Source organism: Balaenoptera borealis (genome assembly GCF_965194805.1).
Source record: "Balaenoptera borealis genome assembly, chromosome: 5".
Taxonomy (NCBI): Eukaryota; Metazoa; Chordata; class Mammalia; order Artiodactyla; family Balaenopteridae; genus Balaenoptera; species Balaenoptera borealis.
The window spans coordinates 134,187,189-134,208,519 of NC_138862.1; the positions used below are offsets into that span (position 1 = coordinate 134,187,189).

Consider the following 21,331-nt stretch of genomic DNA (forward strand, 5'->3'; position numbering starts at 1 on the left):
GATCTCTGGGAGATTTTCACCGTTTGATATTTCGTGGAGCTGGGAGGTCTCTTGTGGACCAGTGTCCTGAACTTGGCTCTCCCACCTCAGTGGCCCAGCCCTGACGCCTGGCTGGAGCACCAAGAGCCTGTCCTCCACACGGCTTTCACGCTGCCTTAGTCTCGAAGCTCCCACCCCTGCTCCTCAGGCCGGTCTCCTTGCTTCTTTTTCCACCAGTTTCTGTTTCAAAGTTTTGAGAGTCACTATTCAATATTGGGAAGTGATCTTTTATGAAAAAGGGTGTTAGGTTATTATCTCTTCACTTATGTCAAAGTCTTTGTCAGGAATTCTGTCTTCTTGGGATTTAAGGGTTTATTTCCTTATTCTCTCTCTGTCTCTCTCTCTCTCTCTCGCTCTCTCTCAAAGCCCAGGGACAGTCTTTTTTGAAACATTGGAATTAAAACATTTATTTGATGACCTTTTAACCATTGGTCTGGAAGGGATGTAGAGACCAGTTTATTCCCTATCCCTTGTTGGTGTAATTCAAAACAGTGAAGAAATATTGCTGCCTGCTCCTCCTTTTTTGTCAGTTCCCAAAGAAGAAAATGTATATAATTATTTATAGACGTGCCATTCAGTGCTGTGTGACCTTTGAAGGAAGAAGCTCTTCCTAATTGCTCCCCCAAAACCTCTTCCCTTAGCTTACACCCCATATCTCATGTTTTCATGCTCAGCACAGATGAGATCTAGTTATCTTCTGTGGTCTGTTCTAGGGAGTTCCCTGTACACCTGGAGATGCTGTGCCATCTTCACTGGGTTGTGGGAAACTCCATGCCAAATGTCAGTCTTTGTTGATTTTTTGGATCAGACATGAGCTAAATTGTTCATGAATTCCTGGGCTTAGTTGTCGAACTGCCACTGCACCTGATGTCTCCTTTTTCCTTTAGGTGATTGCTGAGGAATTATCTGGCAATGATGACTACGTTGAACTTGCCTTCAACGCACGGAAACTGGATGACAAGGTAAAGTGGCACCAGCTTTATTGAAGGTAGTAATAAAACTAGCACACAAAGCTTAATAAGATTCTCCCTCACAGCTATTTTTTCCCTTTCAACTCACATTATTAAACACATCAAAGATTTCAGAGAGGTCTGCAAAGTTAGGCTTCCCCCAAATTGAGAAGCAGTTAATGAGAAGTGGGAGGGACTATAATTAAAACAGGACCACCATTTTATTACAGTAAGACTTCATTTCTTCCCAAATGCCACAGGTGCATAAGTAAATGCAATTTAACCCCAGTGCTAGGAACTTTTCAAAGGAAAAGAGATGTGAAAGGGAAGAAAAGTTACATGTATTAAGCATCTATATTTGCCAGGTACGTGGTTAAGAGCCTTTCAAGTATGATCACAGTTAATCATTCATATAGCACCCTTGTAACAGGTATTATTAACCCTGTTTAGACCTTGATGAAGAAACAGATTCAAAGATGAAGTAATTGTCTAAGGTCACTCCATGTGTTATCCAGATAGTCCAAGAAACAGACAACAAGACAGGGTTAACAATGCAAGAATTTTATTAGAAGAAATGCCTGTGTAGGGAACATTGGTAGGAAATCTGGGAGAGCTGACAGACCACAAAGTAAGTCTGAATATAAGTAAAGGAGAGCAGGAGAGAAGTGGCAGCTCCTGCAATGCCATGTAGTCTAAGGAAGGTTCCACAAAGCCATCAAGGAGTCCTAGAGCCAAAATTGGCCAGCAAGAGAGTCCTGTGTCTCCCATGAGTGCCTTTATAGCCCCTACACACACAGCACTGGCTGGGAGCAGCCCACAGGCAGCCTGGCCTCAGAGTGAGGGCAGGGCTGGATTTCCGAGCACAGCAGCTGGGGCCCATGGTAGGTTACACTCCCTGGAGTAGGAGGTCTGCAAAGCACATGCTCATGGCCACCATACCCTGCTAGTTGGTGGTAAAACTGAGGACTCAGTCCCATGTCAGTCTGACTCCCATCTGTACTCTTTCTGTTATATCTCACAACTTCCTCCCCATCACAGGCCGTATTAGTCTTGTGTATACAGAAAAAGTTCTACAGTCACCATCCCTTTAAAAAAAAGTTTCCTCTCCAACCTCACCATATATTTATTATTTCCCTCCAACCATATCCTTGAGTCAAAAAGCACATCATATCCATAAAAGTATTCACAAAGGACTCCATTTTCCAAGCGTACAACTAAGGAAGAGGCGATACGGGGATGTGGGACTGCTTTTTCAAACAATTGCTTACAGGCATTAGGCTGAAAAAGGTAAAGCACTCAAGCAATTCCCCATAGTCTTAAGCAGCAGTTTATATCCTGGCATAGTTCATTTTCACCTACAAAAAGTACTCAGTCCATTTATGCATTCATTAATTCACTCTCTTATTTGTTCATTTATCCACTCGTTCATCATTCATTTACCAAACCTTTGTTGTATGCTTGTTATGCATCAGTTGGCGGGAAAAGGGCACACTTTGAACTACTCTTACACCCACAACCTGGAATTCACCATCTAAGTGACACATCAATTTAAATCACAAGTGCTATAATGATACTAGAGCCATAAGAGGATGATACACAATCAGAAAATCCTGAAAAGGGTAATCCATTCTGCCTGGGGACATTAGGAAAGACTTTGCTCTTAAGAAGGCATTATATTTGGATTTTTTTGTCCTGAGTAGATTGTGTGACACTTTCACAAACTGCTACCTTTTGACATTAGATGAGTGAGGTGCTGGGAATTGTAGAGTGCGTTGATGTCTGTGGGGTGTAAGCTCTTATCCCTCACTTCCTGTGATCATCGTGCTCTTTCTCTCCCGTCACCTTCAAGTTTCAGAATAACTCACCAGACTGCTTTGTAGCATCTTTCCTGGTGACAATTATAAGCCATTGGGTCAGTGTGTTGCAGTTTTAAGTTACTCACTTAATGGCTTATAATGGCTTCTTTCCACTTAGTCATGTCCTCTAGCTGACTTATGTTATAATGCAAGGGGCCATGGGGGTTTGTTAGTGGGTCCATTGGCTCTAAGGTGTTTGAGCAGTTTCCCTTCATTCAAATGAGCGCTTGCTTGCTAACAGAACTGAAAGAGCCCCATGCAGCATTTACCGTGGTTCTCGATGGCCGTTCCCACCCTCAGCTGTGCTGATTGTCCAGGGCCCTCAATTGCTCATTGCTGAGACCCCAATACCACAGAGTTGGAGACGCCAGGTCCTCCATAATATGGTGGTATCTTTCCCAGACTCAGTCACCCAGAGGGGAGCAGGCCCTGTTCAGACAAAAGCAGAGACCATTGCTCCAGTGGACTGGGGAGTGAATGGTCTCAAGTGGAGAGACGGTAAAGTTGTAGAGTTGAGGAGCAAGATGGTACCATGAAGATCATCTCACACAACCTCTTCAGGAAACAGAGGCTCAGCAAGGCCGGATGACTTACACAAAGACACTGCTGCCCGGTTATCTATTTCTGCATCACAAACCACCTCAAAACTGGACAACTTATACTAACAACTACTTTATTATATGTCATAATTTTGAGGTTAGAAATTCAGGCAGGTTTCAACTGGGCAATTCTTCAGTTATACTCAGCTGGTGGAGGAGCTTTACTCACATGCCTGGCACATGGGATGGCTGGAAGGCTGGGCTCCACCAGCTCAGTCAGCTAGACTGCCTTCATGGTGGTCTTAGGTTTGTCACACTTTCTACATTGTGGCTGGCTTTTCCCAAGAGAACACCCCAAGAGAAGCAGGCAAAAGCTGTGTGACCTTTTCTGACCTAGGCTTCAAAGTCATGCAAGTGAGTCATAAGGCAGCCCAGAGTCGAGGGGAGGAGAGCGACTCCATGCCTTGATTGGGGAGTCATAATGTAGAAAAGCGTGTGGACAGTGGACATTGTAGTGGAAAATGCAACCTGCCACAGTATTTTTGTGATAGAATCAGAATAATAGAGGACAATTATTTCACGTCATAGCTGGTAAAAGCGTTCCCAGAGGTTCTCAAGGACGACCTCCTTCTAGCCTTTAGCACTAAATGAGGGTGTAGCTACCTGCATGTTAACAGTTAATCTTATATTAATTGAGAAAATAGACCATGACTAAAAGCCACTGAAATAAACAAATCTTTCAATTTAAACCATTTTGCTAATTAGTATCATGAGAGCAACTAATTTCTATATACATTTGAAAAATTGCAGTATGAATATGTGGGGAATATACACTATATCCAATTCAGACAATAGTTATGGAGATCTGGAACCCCAGTGCCCTTGCAGTAACTCTGGTAACCTCCAGGTATCCACATACCTCTGGTAGAAAGCTCTGCCTAATACAATTGCCCTCTTTTACGTATGAGAACATCGAGGTTCAGAGATGTGAAATGACTTACCAAAGGACACACACACACACACACACACACACACACACTCACAGATAATCAGTAACAGAGAGGGACTCAATCAGTTTGCCTAACTACTATCTAAATCTTCTTCAGGGCAGAGGGTTAATGAATACAAGTTGGATTGGTCTTGGGCTGTGGAGAACTTGGTTATATTCCCGTGTATTTCGGGGAAGTGGGGAGCCAGAGAAGAGGAAGGTGAGGGTACGTATGCTACAAGGCAGCAGTCCTCAAGGTGTGGTCCCAGTTCCCAAGACCCTTTCGGAAGAATGCATGAGGTCAAAACCATTTTCATGGTAATACTAGGACATTATTTTCTTCCTTCACTCTCATTCTGTCACATGTGTACGGTGGTTTTCCAGAAGCTGCATGATGCCTAGTATCACAACAGATTGAATGCAACAGCAGATATGAGAATCCTGCTGCTTTCTATTGATCTAGTCATTAAATTGATTTACAAAGATGTAAAATAATATCATTCTCCTGACAATTTTATACATTTGGAAAATATAATTATATCCCATTAAGATGTTACTTTTTATTATGATGTCATAGGTTTATCTTTATTACTTTTAAAATGATATAACAAATGAATATTTTTTAAAATTCTCAGTTTTAATTTATAATATGGTAAAATATTGACAGATATAATCCACATAAACAAAAGCTCCTTGGTGTCCTCAATAATTTTTAAGAGTGTAAAAGGGTCCTGAGACCAAAAAGTTTGAGAACTGCTACTGTGGAGTATAATAGTACTTTTGCAAACCACAATGACAGATAATGTCCCTTTTCTGTCATTTTCTGTCATTTTTAACTCCCCTTTCCAATGCTGTCCAGGAAACCAGCAGCTATCTATTCAGGACGGAAATCCAGAGTCCTTGAAATCTGAGAAGTAGGCTTCATGAGAGCCGCATATAAAATAGATGAGGTTTGCAAGAAATAACTTATTTGTCTACTGTTAATGCAATTCACTTTGTGGAGAGATAGGCTTTTTAACTCCTAAGTCACATTTATTACATTAGCAGCTAGTTGGTGATTAATCTAACAAGTAGAGATATGAATGTAATCACTTTGGAACATTCAAACTGACAAAGTGTTCTTTCTCCTCCCTTTCCTGAGAAAGTATTCATGACGGTGTGTTGGAACTGATTCTCACACTGGTGCTCTTCATATTTGTAATCATGATCATTATAAGCTGTATTTTTTAATATTGCCATGATGCTAGTTTGATGGGGTGCTGTATAAGCAGTTGAATCTCTCTCTGAAGGAGAGGTTGGTAAACATTTCCTATAAAGGTCAGATGGTGAATAGTTTAGACTTGCATGTTGTATGGTCTCTGTCCCAACTATGCACATTTGCCTTTGCAGCATGAAAACAGCCATAGACAATACGTAAATGAATGAGCATGGCAATGTTCCAATAAAACTTTATTCACAAAAACAGGCAGTGGGGGACTTCCCTGCTGGAGCAGTGGTTAAGAATCTGCCTGCTAATGCAGGGGACACAGGTTCAAGCCCTGGTTCAGGAAGATACCACATGCCACAGAGCAACTAAGCCCATGCACTACAACTACCGAACATGTGCTCTAGAGCCTGCAAGCCACAACTACTGAGCCCACACACTGCAACTACTGAACTCTGCATGCTCTAGGGCCCACACTTTGCAACAAGAGGAGCCACCACAATGAGAAGCCCATGCACTGCAATAAAGAGTAACCCCCACTCCCTGCAACTAGAGAAAGCCCACATGCAGCAACAAAGACACAACGCAGCCAAAAAGTAAATAAATAAATTTAAAAAAAAGAAAAAAACTTAAAAAAAACCCTAATGAACAGGCAGTGGGCTGAATTTGGGCCACCCACCATACTTTGCCGACCGCTGTTCTATAGCAACATTAACTCTCCCATGTTGCGCTGTGATTTTACTATGTTCATGTATGCCTGCCTGAAAACTAATCCAGCCTGCATTAATGAAAGCAAATTATCATTCATGAGTATCTATAATGTACCAGGTGTCAGGTGTCTAACTACATTTCCCCCAAAGCTCACCATATTCTTAAAAATGGGTCTTATTATTTCCAGTCTACAGATGATGCATAGTGAGGTCAAAGAATTTGCCCAAAGTCACAAGGAGAGGAAGCTATAGAGTCGGGATATGACCCCATATCATTCAAACAATCTCTTCTAGTTCCAATATTCTGTTCTCATGATCATTGTCATGGTTATGCACTGCTTCCTTTTCTCTTTCAAACCTCAGCTGATTGCTTACTGACCTCTCACTTGACTAAATTTCTTTCATATTGGACTAAAAGAGCAGGGACATAGCCTCCAAGTTATTAAAACATTTTACCATAGCAAAACTTCAGTAAAATGCCTATATCATTAATTTTCATTGTACTGAACTGTCCCAAGGGCCATCTTAATGCTGATGGTCAAGCAAAGGAAACTGAAAATTCCAGATTGAGGTCAAGTAACTACACAATTAGACACAGATTTGTTGTTTTTAACTATGAATCTCTGAGTGTACATTTTAGATGCATTTGAGCTGCTTATGAGTTATTTTATTTTCAGAAATCAGATGCCTTCTTAATAGTAATCACCCCTGAGGCTTTCCTGGTGGTGCAGTGGTTAAGAATCCACCTGCCAATGCAGGGGACACAGGTTCAAGCCCTGGTCCAGGAAGATCCCACATGACGTGGACCAAATAAGCCCTTGCACTACAACTCCTGAGCCTGCGCTCTAGAGCCCATGAGCCACAACTACTGAGCCCGCATGCCACAACTACTGAAACCCACGTGCCTAGAGCCTGTACTCCACAACAAGAGAATCCACCACAATGAGAAGCCTGTGCACCATAATGAAGAGTAGCCCCTGCTCGCTGCAACCAGAGAAAGCCCACACACAGCAACGAAGACCCAACTCAGCCAAAAATAAATAAATAAATAAATTTATTTAAAAAAAAAAGAGCTCTTACTAACATTAAAAAAAAATAGGAGGAGAAGATGGCGGAAGAGTAAGACGCGGAGATCACCTTCCTCAACACAGATACATCAGAAATACATCTACACGTGGAACTGCTCCTACAGAACACCCACTGAACGCTGGCTGAAGACGTCAGACCTCCCAAAAGGCAAGAAACTCCTCACGTACCTGGGTAGGGCAAAAGAAAAAAGAAACAACAGAGACAAAAGAATAGGGATGGTACCTGCACCAGTGGGAGGGAGCTGTGAAGGAGGAAACGTTTCCACACACTAGGAAGCCCCTTTGCAGGTGGAGACTGCAAGTGGCAGAGGGAGAAACTTCAGAGCCACGGAGGAGAGCGCAGCAACAAGGGGGCGGAGAGCAAAGCGGAGAGATTCCCGCACAGAGGAGCGGTGCCGACCAGCACTCACCAGCCCAAGAGGCTTGTCTGCTCACCCGCCGGGGCAGACGGGGCTGGGAGCTGAGGCTCCGGCTTTGGTCGGATCGCAGGGAGAGGACTGAGGTTGGCGGCGTGAACACAGCCTGAAGGGGTTAGCGCACCACAGCTAGGCGGGAGGGAGTCCGGGAAAAGGTCTGGAGCTGCCGAACAGGCAAGAGATTTTTTCGTGCCTCTTTGTTTCCTGGTGCGCGAGGAGAGGGGACTCAGAGCACCGCCTAAACGAGCTCCAGAGATGGGCGCGAGCTGCGGCTATAAGTGCGGACCCCAGAGATGGGCATGAAATGCTAAGGCTGCTGCTGCAGCCACCAAGAAGCCTGTATGCAAGCACAGGTCACTATCCACACCACCCCTCCTGGGAGCCTGTGCAGCCCGCCACTGCCAGGGTCGCGTGATCCAGGGACAACTTCCCCGGGAGAATGCACGGTGCTCCTCAGGCTGCTGCAATGTCACGCTGGCCTCTTGCTGCCGCAGGCTCGCCCCATATCCGTACCCTTCCCTCACCCCGGCCTGAGTGAGCCAGAGCCCCCGAAGCAGCTGCTCCTTTAACCCCGTCCTGTGTGAGCGAAGAACAGACACCCTCAGGCGACCTACAAGCAGAGGCGGGTCCAAATCCAAAGCTGAAACCCGGGAGCTGTGCGAACAAAGAAGAGAAAGGGAAATTTCTCCCAGCAGCCTCAGAAGCAGCGGATTAAAGCTCCACAAACAACTTGATGTACCTGTATCTGTGGAATACCTGAATAGACAATGAACCATCCCAAATTGAGGAGGTGGACTTTGGGAGCAAGATATATTATTTTTTCACCTTTTCCTCTTTTTGTGAGTGTGTATGTGTATGCTTCTGGGTGAGATTTTGTCTGTATAGCTTTGCTTTCACCATTTGTCCTAGGGTTCTGTCCGTCCATTTTTTTTTTTTTACTTAAAAAATTTTTTTCTTTTTTTCTTAATAATTATTTTTTATTTTAATAACTTTATTTTATTTTATCCTCTTTCTTTTTTTTCTTTCTATTTTTTCTCCCTTTTATTCTGAGCTGTGTGGAAGAAAGACTCTTGGTGCTCCAGCCAGGCATCAGGGCTGTGCCTCAGAGGTGGGAGAGCCAACTTCAGGACACTGGACCACAAGACACCTCCCAACTACACGTAATACCAAACAACAAAAATCTCCCAGGGATCTCCACCTCAACACCAAGATCCAGCTTCACTCAACGACCAGCAAGTTTAGTGCTGGACACCCTATGCCAAACAACTAGCAAGACAGGAACACAGCCCCATCCATTAGCAGAGAGGCTGCTTAACATCATAATAAGGCCACCAGACACCCCAAAACACACCACCAGACGTGAACCTGCTCACCAGAAAGACAAGATCTAGCCTCATCCACCAGAACACAGGCACTAGTCCCCTGCACCAGGAAGCCTACACAACGAACTGAAACAACCTTAGCCACTGGGAACAGATACCAAAAACAACGGGAATTACGAACCTGCAGCCTGCGAAAAGGAGACCCCAAACACAGTAAGATAAGCAAAATGAGAAGAAAGAAAAACACACAGCAGATGAAGGAGCAAGGCAAAAACACACCAGACCTAACAAATGAAGAGGAAGTAGGCAGTCTACCTGAAAAAGAATTCAGAATAATGATAGTAAAGATGATCCAAAATCTTGGAAATAGAATAGACAAAATGCAAGAAACGTTTACAAGGACTTAGAACAACTAAAGAGTAAACAAGCAATGATGAAAAACAATAAATGAAGTTCAAAATACTCTAGACAGGATCAATAGCAGAATAACTGAGGCAGAAGAACGGGTAAGTGACCTGGAAGATAAAATAGTGGAAATAAGTACTGCAGAGCAGAATAAAGAAAAAAGAATGAAAAGAACTGAGGACAGTCTCAGAGACCTCTGGGACAACATTAAACGCACCAACATTTGAATTATCGGGGTCCCAGAAGAAGAAGAGAAAAAGAAAGGGACTGAGAAAATATTTGAAGACATTATAGTTAAAAACCTCCCTTATATGGGAAAGGAAAAGTTAATCAACTCCTGGAATCACAGAGAGTCCCATACAGGATAAAACCAAGGACAAACACGCCAAGACACATATTAATCAAGCTATCAAAAATTAAATATAAAGAAAACATATTAAAAGCAGCAAGGGAAAAACAACAAATAACACACAAGGGAATCCCCATAAGGTTAACAGCTGATCCTTCAGCAGAAACTCTGCAAGCCAGAAGGAAGTGGCAGGACATATTTAAAGTGATGAAGGAGAAAAATCCTGCAACCAAGATTACTCTACCCAGCAAGGATCTCATTCAGATTTGATGGAGAAATTAAAACCTTTACAGACAAGCAAAAGCTGAGAGAGTTCAGCACCACCAAACCAGCTTTACAACAAATGCTAAAGGAACTTCTCTAGGCAAGAAACACAAGAGAAGGAAAACACCTACAATAACAAACACAAAACATTTAAGAAAATGGGAATAGGAACATACATATTGATAATTACCTTATATGTAAATGGATTAAATGCTCCCACCAAAAGTCACAGACTGACTGAATGGATACAAAAATAAGACCTGTATATATGCTGTCTACAAGAGACTCACTTCAGACCTAGGGACACATACAGACTGAAAGTGAGGGGATGGAAAAAGATATTCCATACAAATGGAAATCAAAAGAAAGCTGGAGTAGCAATTCTCATATCAGACAAAATAGACTTTAAAATAAAGACTATTATAAGAGACAAAGAAGGACACTATATAATGATCAACAGATCGATTCAAGAATAAGGTATAACAATTGTAAATATGTATGCACCCAACATAGGAGCACCTCAATACATAAGGCAAATACTAACAGCCATAAAAAGGGAAATCGACAGTAACACAATCACAGTAGGGGATTTTAACACCCCACTTTCACCAATGGACAGATCATCCAAAATGAAAATAAATAAGGAAACACAAGCTTTAAATGGTACATTAAACAGGATGGACTAAGTTGATATTTATAGGACATTCCATCCAAAAACAACAGAATACACTTTTTCTCAAGTGCTCATGGAACATTCTCGAGGATAGATCATATCTTGGGTCACAAATCAAGCCTTGGTAAATTTAAGAAAATTGAAATCGTATCAAGTATCTTTTCCGACCACAACGCTATGAGACTAGATATCAATTACAGGAAAAGATCTGTAAAAAATACAAACACATGGAGGCTACACAATACACTACTTAATAACGAAGTGATCACTGAAGAAATCAAAGGGGAAATCTAAAAATACCTAAAAACAAATGACAATGGAGACACAACCACCCAAAACCTATGGGATGCAGCAAAAGCAGTTCTAAGAGGGAAGGTTATAGCAATACAAGCTTACCTCAAGAAACAGGAAACATCTCGAATAAACAACCTAACCTTGCACCTAAAGCAATTACAGAAAGAAGAACAAAGAAACTCCAAAGTTAGCAGAAGGAAAGAAATCATAAAGATCAGATCAGAAATAAATGAAAAAGAAATGAAGGAAACAATAGCAAAGATCAATAAAACTAAAAGCTGGTTCTTTGAGAAGATAAACAAAATTGATAAACCATTAGCCAGACTCATCAAGAAAAAAAGGGAGAAGACTCAAATCAATAGAATTAGAAATGAAAAAGGAGAAGTAACAACTGACACTGCAGAAACACAAAGGATCATGAAAGATTACTACAAGCAACTCTATGCCAATAAAATGGACAACCTGGAAGAAATGGACAAATTCTTAGAAATGCACAACCTGCCGAGACTGAACCAGGAAGAAATAGAAAATATGAACAGACCAATCACAAGCACTGAAATTGAAACTGTGATTAAAAATCTTCCAACAAACAAAAGCCCAGGACCAGATGGCTTCACAGGTGAATTCTATCAAACATTTAGAGAAGAGCTAACACCTATCCTTCTCAAACTCTTCCAAAATATTGCAGAGAGAGGAACACTCCGCAACTCCTTCTAGGAGGCCACCATCACCCTGATACCAAAACCAGATAAAGATGTCACAAAGAAAGAAAACTACAGGCCAATATCACTGATGAATATAGGTGCAAAAATCCTCAACAAAATACTAGCAAACAGAATCCAACTGCACACTAAAAGGATCATACACCATGATGAAGTGGGGTTTATCCCAGGAATGCAAGGATTCTTCAATATACGCACATCAATCAACGTGATACATCATATTAACAAATTGAAGGAGAAAAACCATATGATCATCTCAATAGATGCAGAGAAAGCTTTCGACAAAATTCAACACCCATTTATGATAAAAGCCTTGCAGAAAGTAGGCATAGAGAGAAATTTCCTCAACATAATAAAGGCCATATATGACAAACCCACAGCCAACATCGTTCTCAATGGTGAAAAACTGAAACCATTTCCACTAAGATCAGGAACAAGACAAGGTTGCCCACTCTCACCACTATTATTCAACATAGTTTTGGAAGTGTTAGCCACAGCAATCAGAGAAGAAAAAGAAATAAAAGGAATCCAAATTGGAAAAGAAGAAGTAAAGCTGTCACTGTTTGCAGATGACATGATACTATACATAGAGAATCCTAAAGATGCTACCAGGAAACTACTAGAGCTAATCAATGAATTTGGTAAAGTAGCAGGATACAAAATTAATGCCCAGAAATCTCTTGCATTTCTATACACTAATGATGAAAAATCTGAAAGTTAAATTAAGAAAACCCTCCGATTTACCATTGCAACAAAAAGAATAAAATATCTAGGAATAAACCTACCTAAGGAGACAAAAAACCTGTATGCAGAAAATTATAAGACACTGATGAAAGAAATTAAAGATGATACAAATAGATGGAGAGATATACCATGTTCTTGGATTGGAAGAATCAACATTGTGAAAATGACTCTACTACCCAAAGCAATCTACAGATTCAATGCAATCCCTATCAAACTACCAATGGCATTTTTCACAGAAGTAGAACAAAAAATTTCACAATTTGTATGGAAACACAAAAGACCCCAAATAGCCAAAGGAATCTTGAGAATGAAAAATGGAGCTGGAGGAATCATGCTCCCTGACTTCAGACTATACTACAAAGCTACAGTAATCAAGACAGTATGGTACTGGCACAAAAACAGAAACAGATCAGTGGAACAGGATAGAAAGCCCAGAGATAGACCCACGCACATATGGTCACCTTATCTTTGATAAAGGAGGGAAGCATATACAGTGGAGAAAAGACAGCCTCTTCAATAAGTGGTGGTGGGAAAACTGGACAGGTACATGTAAAAGTATGAAATTAGTTCACTCCCTAACACCATACACAAAAATAAACTCAAAATGGATTAAAGACCTAAATGTAAGGCCAGAAACTATCAAACTCTTAGAGGAAAACATAGGCAGAACACTCTATGACATAAATCACAGCAAGATCCTTTTTGACCCAGCTCCTAGAGAAATGGAAATAAGAACACAAATAAACAAATGGGACCTAATGAAACTTAAGAGCTTTTGCACAGCAAAGGAAACCATAAACAAGACGAAAAGACAACCCTCAGAATGGGAGAAAATATTTGTAAATGAAGCAACTGACAGTGGATTAATCGCCAAAATATACAAGCAGCTCATGAAGCTCAATATCAAAAAAGCAAAGAACCCAATCCGAAAATGGGCAGAAGACCTAAAGAGACATTTTTCCAAAGAAGATATACAGATTGCCAACAAACACATGAAAGAATGCTCAACATCATTAATCATTAGAGAAATGCAAATCAAAACTACAATGAGATATCATCTCACACCGGTCAGAATGGCCATCATCAAAAAATCTAGAAACAATAAATACTGGAGAGGGTGTGGAGAAAAGGGAACACTCTTGCACTGTTGGTGGGAATATAAATTGATACAGCCACTATGGAGAGCAGTTTGGAGGTTCCTTTGAAAACTAAAAATAGAACTATCATACGACCCAGCAATCCCACTACTGAGCATATGCCCTGAGAAAACCATAATTCAAAGAGAGTCATGTACCACAATATTCATTGCAGCTGTATTGACAATAGCCAGGACATGGAAGCAACCTAAATGTCCATCATCGGATGAGTGGATAAAGATGATGTGGCACATATATACAATGGAATATTACTTAGCCATAAAAAGAAACGAAATGGAGTTATTTGTAGTGAGGTGGATGGAATTAGAGTCTGTCATACAGAGTGAAGTAAGTCATAAAGAGAAAAACAAATACAGTATGCTAACACATATATATGGAATCTAAGGGGAAAAAAACATCATTAAGGACTTAGTGGCAAGACGGGAATAAAGACACAGACCTACTAGAGAATGGACTTGAGGATATGGGGAGGGGGAAGGGTAAGCTGTGACAAAGTGAGAGAGTGGCATGGACTTATATACAGTACCTAACGTAAAATAGATAGCTAGTGGGAAGCAACCACATAGCACAGGGAGATCAACTCTGTGCTTTGTGACCACCTAGAGTTGTGGGATAGGGAGGGTGGGAGGGAGATGCAAGAGGGAAGAGGTATGGGAACATATGTATATGTATAACTGATTCACTTTGTTATAAAGCAGAAACTAACACACCATTGTAAAGCAATTATACTCCAATAAAGATGTTTTAAAAAAAAAAAAACTAAAAAAAAAAAAATAGTAATCATCCCTGATATTTGTATAGTGCTTTACTAAGTGTCCTCAAGCATTCTCTCTTTTATTGGTAATAATAAATAGCAGTAGTGCTTTCTGAGCGCTGACCATGTGTCAGGCACTGGACTCAACACTTAGGTGCATCAGCAACTATAATCTTTCTGCATTGCTATGAGGAAAAGCTGATACCTTCTCCATTATGGATAAAGAAACTGAGATGTGGAAAAATTAAATATCCTGTCCCACATCACCCAAACTGTATATGGTCGAATCAGGATTTGAAAGCCAGTGTGCTACATATAAGACTTTTTATTTACTTGAAGATGAAGATTATATCCTGATCTTTCTTTTCTTGATTTGTAGTACTGTTACCAAGTCCACGCTCACTCTGCTCACCACACAACAGACCGATAAATCAGGAGATGAGATGTTGAGGCAAGGAACAGTGACTTTATTCGGAAAGCTGGAAGACCAAGAAGATGGCAGACTAGTGTCCCCAAAACCATCTTACCAGGGTCTGGATGCCAGTTTCTTTTATAGAACAGAGAGTGGGAGGAGGTGAGGAAATAAAGTAAAAGGGCCGTTATTTTTGCCTGGCTTGGCCAGCATCGGGGAGGGTATGTGAGAATTTCTTCCTTTCTACAGCCGTTCATAGGTGGGCAGGGTCAGATTGTCTCCCTGTGAGCTGAACAAAGGCCCTTTAGTTTAACATTCAGCAGAGAGGCAGGGTCCCCTGAGACAGACCATTATGTATGATTATAGTAACAAAAGCAATGAAAAGCAAAGGTTAAAGTCAAAGAAACAGATCCAACATGGAGTCAGATTTTGCTCTTCCCTGTTACAATATGTCCTCCTGACAACAACTCCATGCCTATCCTTAATAGTAGCTTAAAAGCATGTGAAATAAAGCAGAAAAAACATTGCAATATACTTCCAAGAGAAAAAAATAGGGTACCAAAGTGTATATAGTGTATGATTACAAATATTTTTTAAAAGAAAGAAAGAAAATTATGTCTAGATTCTAGAAAAAAATTTATCAAAATGTTATTGATAATTATGGTATTATGGGTGAGATTATGGTCTATTTTTTCCTTTCTATTTTTTCTATATTTTCTATTTTTTAAAAAAACAATAGCAAACATTTAAAATTATCAATAAAAGGAAAAAGAAAAATAACTGATAGCGTTCCTCCAGTGTGTTGAGCAATTCTTAAGTACAATTGACATACACATTCCCTGAGGGACCAACAATCTATCTCAGGGGTCAAAGCCTGCGGCTCCTGGAGAAGGGCTCCAAGGGCACGCAGAACAAGCTAAAGTGCCCACACTAGGAATTGGGGAGGGAAGCTCTGGTTCTCTAACATGAGTGTTGAAACAGAAATAGGCTCGAGGGCGAATGTCTTGAGCAGATACGTATATTAGTGCAAGTATGTGTGCCCGACGCACAGTGAGGCCGAACAAACTAAAACATCAGAGTTTGGAGCAGAGAAAGATTTATTGCAGCGTCATACAAGGAGATGGGTGGCTTATGCTCTAAAATTCAGCAAAGCTTTTTTTTTTTTTTTTTGGCCACACCACTTGGCTTTCAGGATCTTAGTTCCCTGACCAGGGATTGAACCCACACCCTCTCCAGTGAAAGGCAGTGAAAGTTCAGAACCCTAACCACTGCACTGCCAGGGAATTCTCTTGGCAAAGCATTTTAAAAATGCCCGGGGAGGGAAGGGGGTCGCAGGGTATGTGATCAGCTCATGCACAATTCTCTGAATGGCTGATGGAGAGGTAACAGGATGGTGTCACAGGGGTTAACATTATGAGTCCTTAGGCTCCAGGAGGCTCCAGGTCATCAAGTAGTTAACATCTTCCATTTAGTGGGAGGTTTTCACATCTGTAAAACAACTCAGGAAATGTGCATCAAATACTGTTATCTGGGTACTTCAGAGAGAAGCTAAAGCAGAGGATATGGGGGAAGTGTCTGTCCCGGGAAGGCCCCATAGGGTCCTGTTCAGTTACACATAGTGGTAACAATCAGATAGAAGTGTGTCTGGGAGGAAAGCAGGGGCCATTTTTGTGGAGAGACAAGTTTTGCAGGGCAGACTTACTGATGAACTCTGTGTTGTCAATCAGGCACCTTCAGAAATAGGGCGGAACGGTATTTTCCAGACTCTGGGTGTTTGATCCTGGTTGGGTAGGGAGGACAGCCAAAGGGAAGACAGATATCCCCATCTCCCTCCTCCTTCTAAGGTATTCTACAAAGTTTTCACTACAGAACCAACCATGTTATTTTTTCCTGCTCAAAATCCTTCAGTGGCTCCCCACTGCCTCTCAGGTAAGTGCAAACACCGGATGCACATTTAAGGCCCTTCACCTCATGGAGCCACCTCCACCAGTACTGCCTCAGATTCCTCCCCTACACATCCTGAGGCTTCAGGGTAATTCAGCTACTTGGTGTGTCCTTTCTATGTTTACTCTTTTACACCTTCACTCACTCCATTCCCTCCCTAGAAACATCCTCCTCACAACCATATTTTGCAGTCAAAATCCATTGACTTTCCCTCTTCTGTTATTCATTCATTAATACTTAACCCTTGGTTATGTTTATGTGTGTACTTAGCACAAAACTAGATGGCCCTTTGGAGGGATGAGAAAAGGTTTTATCCTTCCTTGTATCTTAATATCAAGCACAAGGGCTCCATGATCAGTATATCCCCTGAGAGTATTTTGTCGAGCTAAAGACTAGGATGGCTGTAGGCTTTATTCTGCTTTGCTGCTGTCTAGATTTCTGGGGCGGGGAATTACCTAGTGAAATACATAGTAAGAATGTGATGACTAAAGCTGTTGCTCAGATAGCCTCCTATTCTGTACCTGGTTTTCTTGTCCCTCGCTCATTCGTTTATGTATTCATTCATACATTCAGTAAACACTGTGTACCACTGAAAGCTAGATGCTATGGAAGATGCTATGGTAGAAATATAAAGGAAAATAAGACGTAATTCCTCCCATCTGAGAGTTTATAATCTATCAGGGTAAAAAGCCAAGTTTAAAAGAAAGATATGGACAGGTCTGCTTCCAGTATTAAAGTGCCTGTTTGTTTTACATTACTCTACTGCAGAAAACAACTATAAACACTGGACAAGATACAAGAGACATCTGTTTGAGGGTCTTAAGGCAGTCAAGATTCAGGGTCAGAGAAGCTGAAGAGAAGAGAAATCCATTGAGGTGATTCAGACATTCTATGCAGATTTTCCACTCAAGACAATTCCATAAGGCTGATTCATAAAACCCAGGGATAGAGAAGCTGGGAAGCCTAGCAGAAAATAGCTACTAAGAAACAGAGAAACTGAGCAGTGCTTTTAATAGTCTTACGGAATTGGGGAAGTAAAACTGGAGTTCAGGACTTCAGGGAGAGCTTGGGTTATTTGTAGAGGCTTCAGAGAAGGGAAGCAGCCCAACGGTTGGAGTGGCTTATCCCCTCAGGGCATTCACTAATTAGCAAATAGCAGCATAGAGAGAAACTGAACCAATAACTATAGAGCCAAGAGATTATGGAAGTAAACAGAGTCTTTCAGAGTCTCACAAACAGAAATGAGCCTTGAGGGCTTGTCAAGAAGGAACAGCCCTCATAAACAGTGAGTCTTTGAGTGAGAGCCCTTTAAGTATTATACCCAAGGAATAAAGGAATCAGAAATAGGTTGGGCCTTTAAAGACTTTTGAAGAAACCAGCTTCTAAAGCGCTCAGTCCTATTTGGATTCAGGTGACTGCCTCCATTCTAATTGCTTGCCAGAAGCTGAAGACTCATCTATAGCCTTTATAATTTTTTTACACAGTGTCTAGTATTTAATCAAAAATTAACAAGCGTAACACGAGGCAGAATGAAGAAACAGATAATAAAAACAGACCCACAGTGATCCAGATACTGTAGTCATCAGACATAGGCTTTACAATAACTAGAATTAACATGTTTAAGACAGCAGATACACTGCTTCTTAGAGAACCAGCATTTGGATGGATCTTTGAAGACTACTTGGGATTTCAGTCAACCAATCCTTACTTCTCAAAGGACTTGGGGTTAAGATACAGCTCATTCTAGCCAAAGGTGGATCTCAGGGATGAAGAATAAAGCAAGGAAGGGTCAAATTCAGGGGTATTTTATCCAGGGCTGGATCAAATGTGTTTGTGCAGGGAGTAGGGAAACAACTCATTTCTGCTTATCTATTGTAGGATTTCTTCAGTAAGTCTGACCCATTTCTGGAAATTTTTCGAATGAATGATGATGCAACTCAGCAGCTTGTGCACCGAACTGAGGTGAGAAGAGCCGTCTTCAGCTGTGCCATCTCGTCTCTTTAAGATGATACACTGACCTGTTTTGAGAAACCCCTTCCCTTTCTTAATGTCTGTAGCTATCCCCCAAGACCTGAAGTCTTCCCAGTCCTTAAGAGGGCTCTTTATTCTCAATGTGGGTGTTATAAGAGGAGACACTTTCTCACCCAGATTTTCCATTATTGACCTTTACTGCAGAAAGCCAGCAACTTATTAATAATAAAAAGATGAATACTAGCTAATATTTAATAAATGTGACTAGGTACCAAGCATTTGACTGAGTGACCTCATATGCATCATTTAATTTACTTCCCACAACTATGCATTGACATGATTATTATTACCCTATTTTACAGTTGAAGAAACTGAACTTTGAGGAGGTCAAGTCACCTTCCCAGTGAGCAAGGGGTAGAGCTGAGGTTTGAATTGAGTTTGACCCTGAGCTTTGCTGTGATTTGAGAAGCCAATCTGCCTCCCCAGGGAAAGTCCATACACAGGACTGATGTCAGATCTGTCGTACAAATGGCTGTCCTGTATCAGCAGTCACTTGGTCTGGCTGCATCTCCCTCTCACCCTCCTACCTTCTCTCCACGTGACTCCGAGCCTTATCCTTCACTATCTTACCCCCCGCTACCCACCACCACACACCCACTTAACAACCAACCCTAGTCTCCACTTTTTATTTTATTTTATATACAAGCCAGTTCAAGAGAGACTGTGTGGGGGTGAGAAGTGCATTGATAAGGAGGAATGGCTTGGAGCTGAGAGAGAAAGGTGCTTCTAGTGTTGGGTAAAGGAAGAAGGAACTCTCATGACTCTCTCAGGATGATAGTGGGGTGCTGCGTTCCCATACCACACACTGGAAATCCATTTCCTTTTTCCTGAAGTAGCAGAGTTGCAGGTAGCATTAGGGGAAATTTTCATGTCATATTTAAGGTAAACAAGAATCGAATAGTCTTGGACGGGCTAGTTCTGTGTATGTCATCTGATACATGGTTAGCATTTAATAAAGTGTGTTTACTAAAAGAATGAATATATGAATGGAGTTGAATATTGATAGTATGTCCACTCCCTGTGATAGTACAATGTGATTCTTTGGACAGTCACAAATTATTCACTGGGGAATAGTTTCAAATGCAACTGGGATGGTTTCCCTGAGTGGCACCCCATCACCATCACCAAATAGAACTTTTTCCCACATAAGGATTCCTTTGGCGGAACAAAGTTCTTTCAGGAGAAGTAACTAAATGTTGGGGAGAATCAGAAGTAGTACCCGTTCATGCCTTTGCTCCAGCCAATGCATGGGGACTTGAATGTGCAGGGAGAAAGAAGAGAGGTGGCATATTGTTAGACTTCTTCACTCCTGATGGCATCCCTCTTCTTGGTAAATTCCCCTGTTCCCAGAATCTCTAACTCTTCCCCATACCCCATTGCAAGGGGCTCCTGGAATCTCATAAGAAATGTGATTGTAAAGTTTTCCAATGAGTCAATCAACATACATTGATTTTTCCTCTTTATTACTCAATAGATACAAAATAAATACCAGGCAATACCGTTCTCTCTGGGTAAGCACATGTGTGTGTGTGTGTGTGTGTGCATACACACACACACAGATTTTAATTTCAGAGGACATTTCTAGTTGAAATTTTGATCTGCTATTGAGTTTTACGAAGCTGTTGTAATGAAACATCTTCACTTTTTAGTATTTCTATACAAAGGTGAGAAATTTAAATTAACCAAAACAATTTTATCTAACTTTTCTTCTCACTATCACTTTGCTCATTCAGGGAATGAGAGCAAAAAGCAGTCACACAGGAACATTATTTTTCTACTTTTTAATGCATTAAAGGAAATTTAATAATGAGCCTACAGTATAATCAATAATTCATCATTATATTAAGGAATTCAGGAGAAGAGGGAATCACTTATAAAATAATTATGTTATGTAGATAGAGAATTAATATTTTTACAATTCTAAGACTCTGCTAACTAAAAACTTCATAGGAAGAAAAGTCAATATGACAGAACTCCATTTAACTTCATTTGTATGTACCCTAGAGCAGTGGTTCTCAAATATCATGCATCAGAATCACCTAGCGGCCCACCTCGAGAGTTTCTGTCAGTAGGTCTGGGTGGAATCTAGACGTTTGTATTTTTAACAAGTTCCTGCTGGTCTAGGAACCACACTTTGGGAGCCCCTGACCTAGAGTACACAGTATAATCTTAGGCACAGAGCAAATACTCATACACTAAACCAAATTGAATTACTGAATCATCTGATGGCAGAATAAGACTTGACTCGAATAGACTCTCAGGCAGGATTTAGCCAAGTTCATGATTAGTAAACTGCTTTTAAAAGGGTTTCACGACATTACAGTCTTAGTTTGTGATACTGAAGTTCTGAAGATCTTCCCTGTTATGCCTCCCAAGCATACATAGTATAAATGTACTCCTGGGATTTTTCTTCCAGAAACTTTTCTTCTGACTTGCAATCTGATCTAACCAAGGTCACAGGTCACCAAAG

General features: G+C 41.0%; 1 protein-coding gene across 3 annotated transcripts in view; it reads left to right on the plus strand.

The window, feature by feature from the left end:
- Nucleotides 1–21,331, plus strand: part of CPNE4 (copine 4) — a 611,710-nt gene that overhangs the window by 439,465 nt on the left and 150,914 nt on the right. For all 3 annotated transcript variants that reach the window (XM_082392743.1, XM_082392744.1, XM_082392745.1), the window contains exons 5-6: nucleotides 927–1,001; nucleotides 18,709–18,792. In XM_082392743.1, the coding sequence (XP_082248869.1) occupies nucleotides 927–1,001; nucleotides 18,709–18,792 (159 nt within the window). The remainder of the gene's footprint in view (nucleotides 1–926; nucleotides 1,002–18,708; nucleotides 18,793–21,331) is intronic.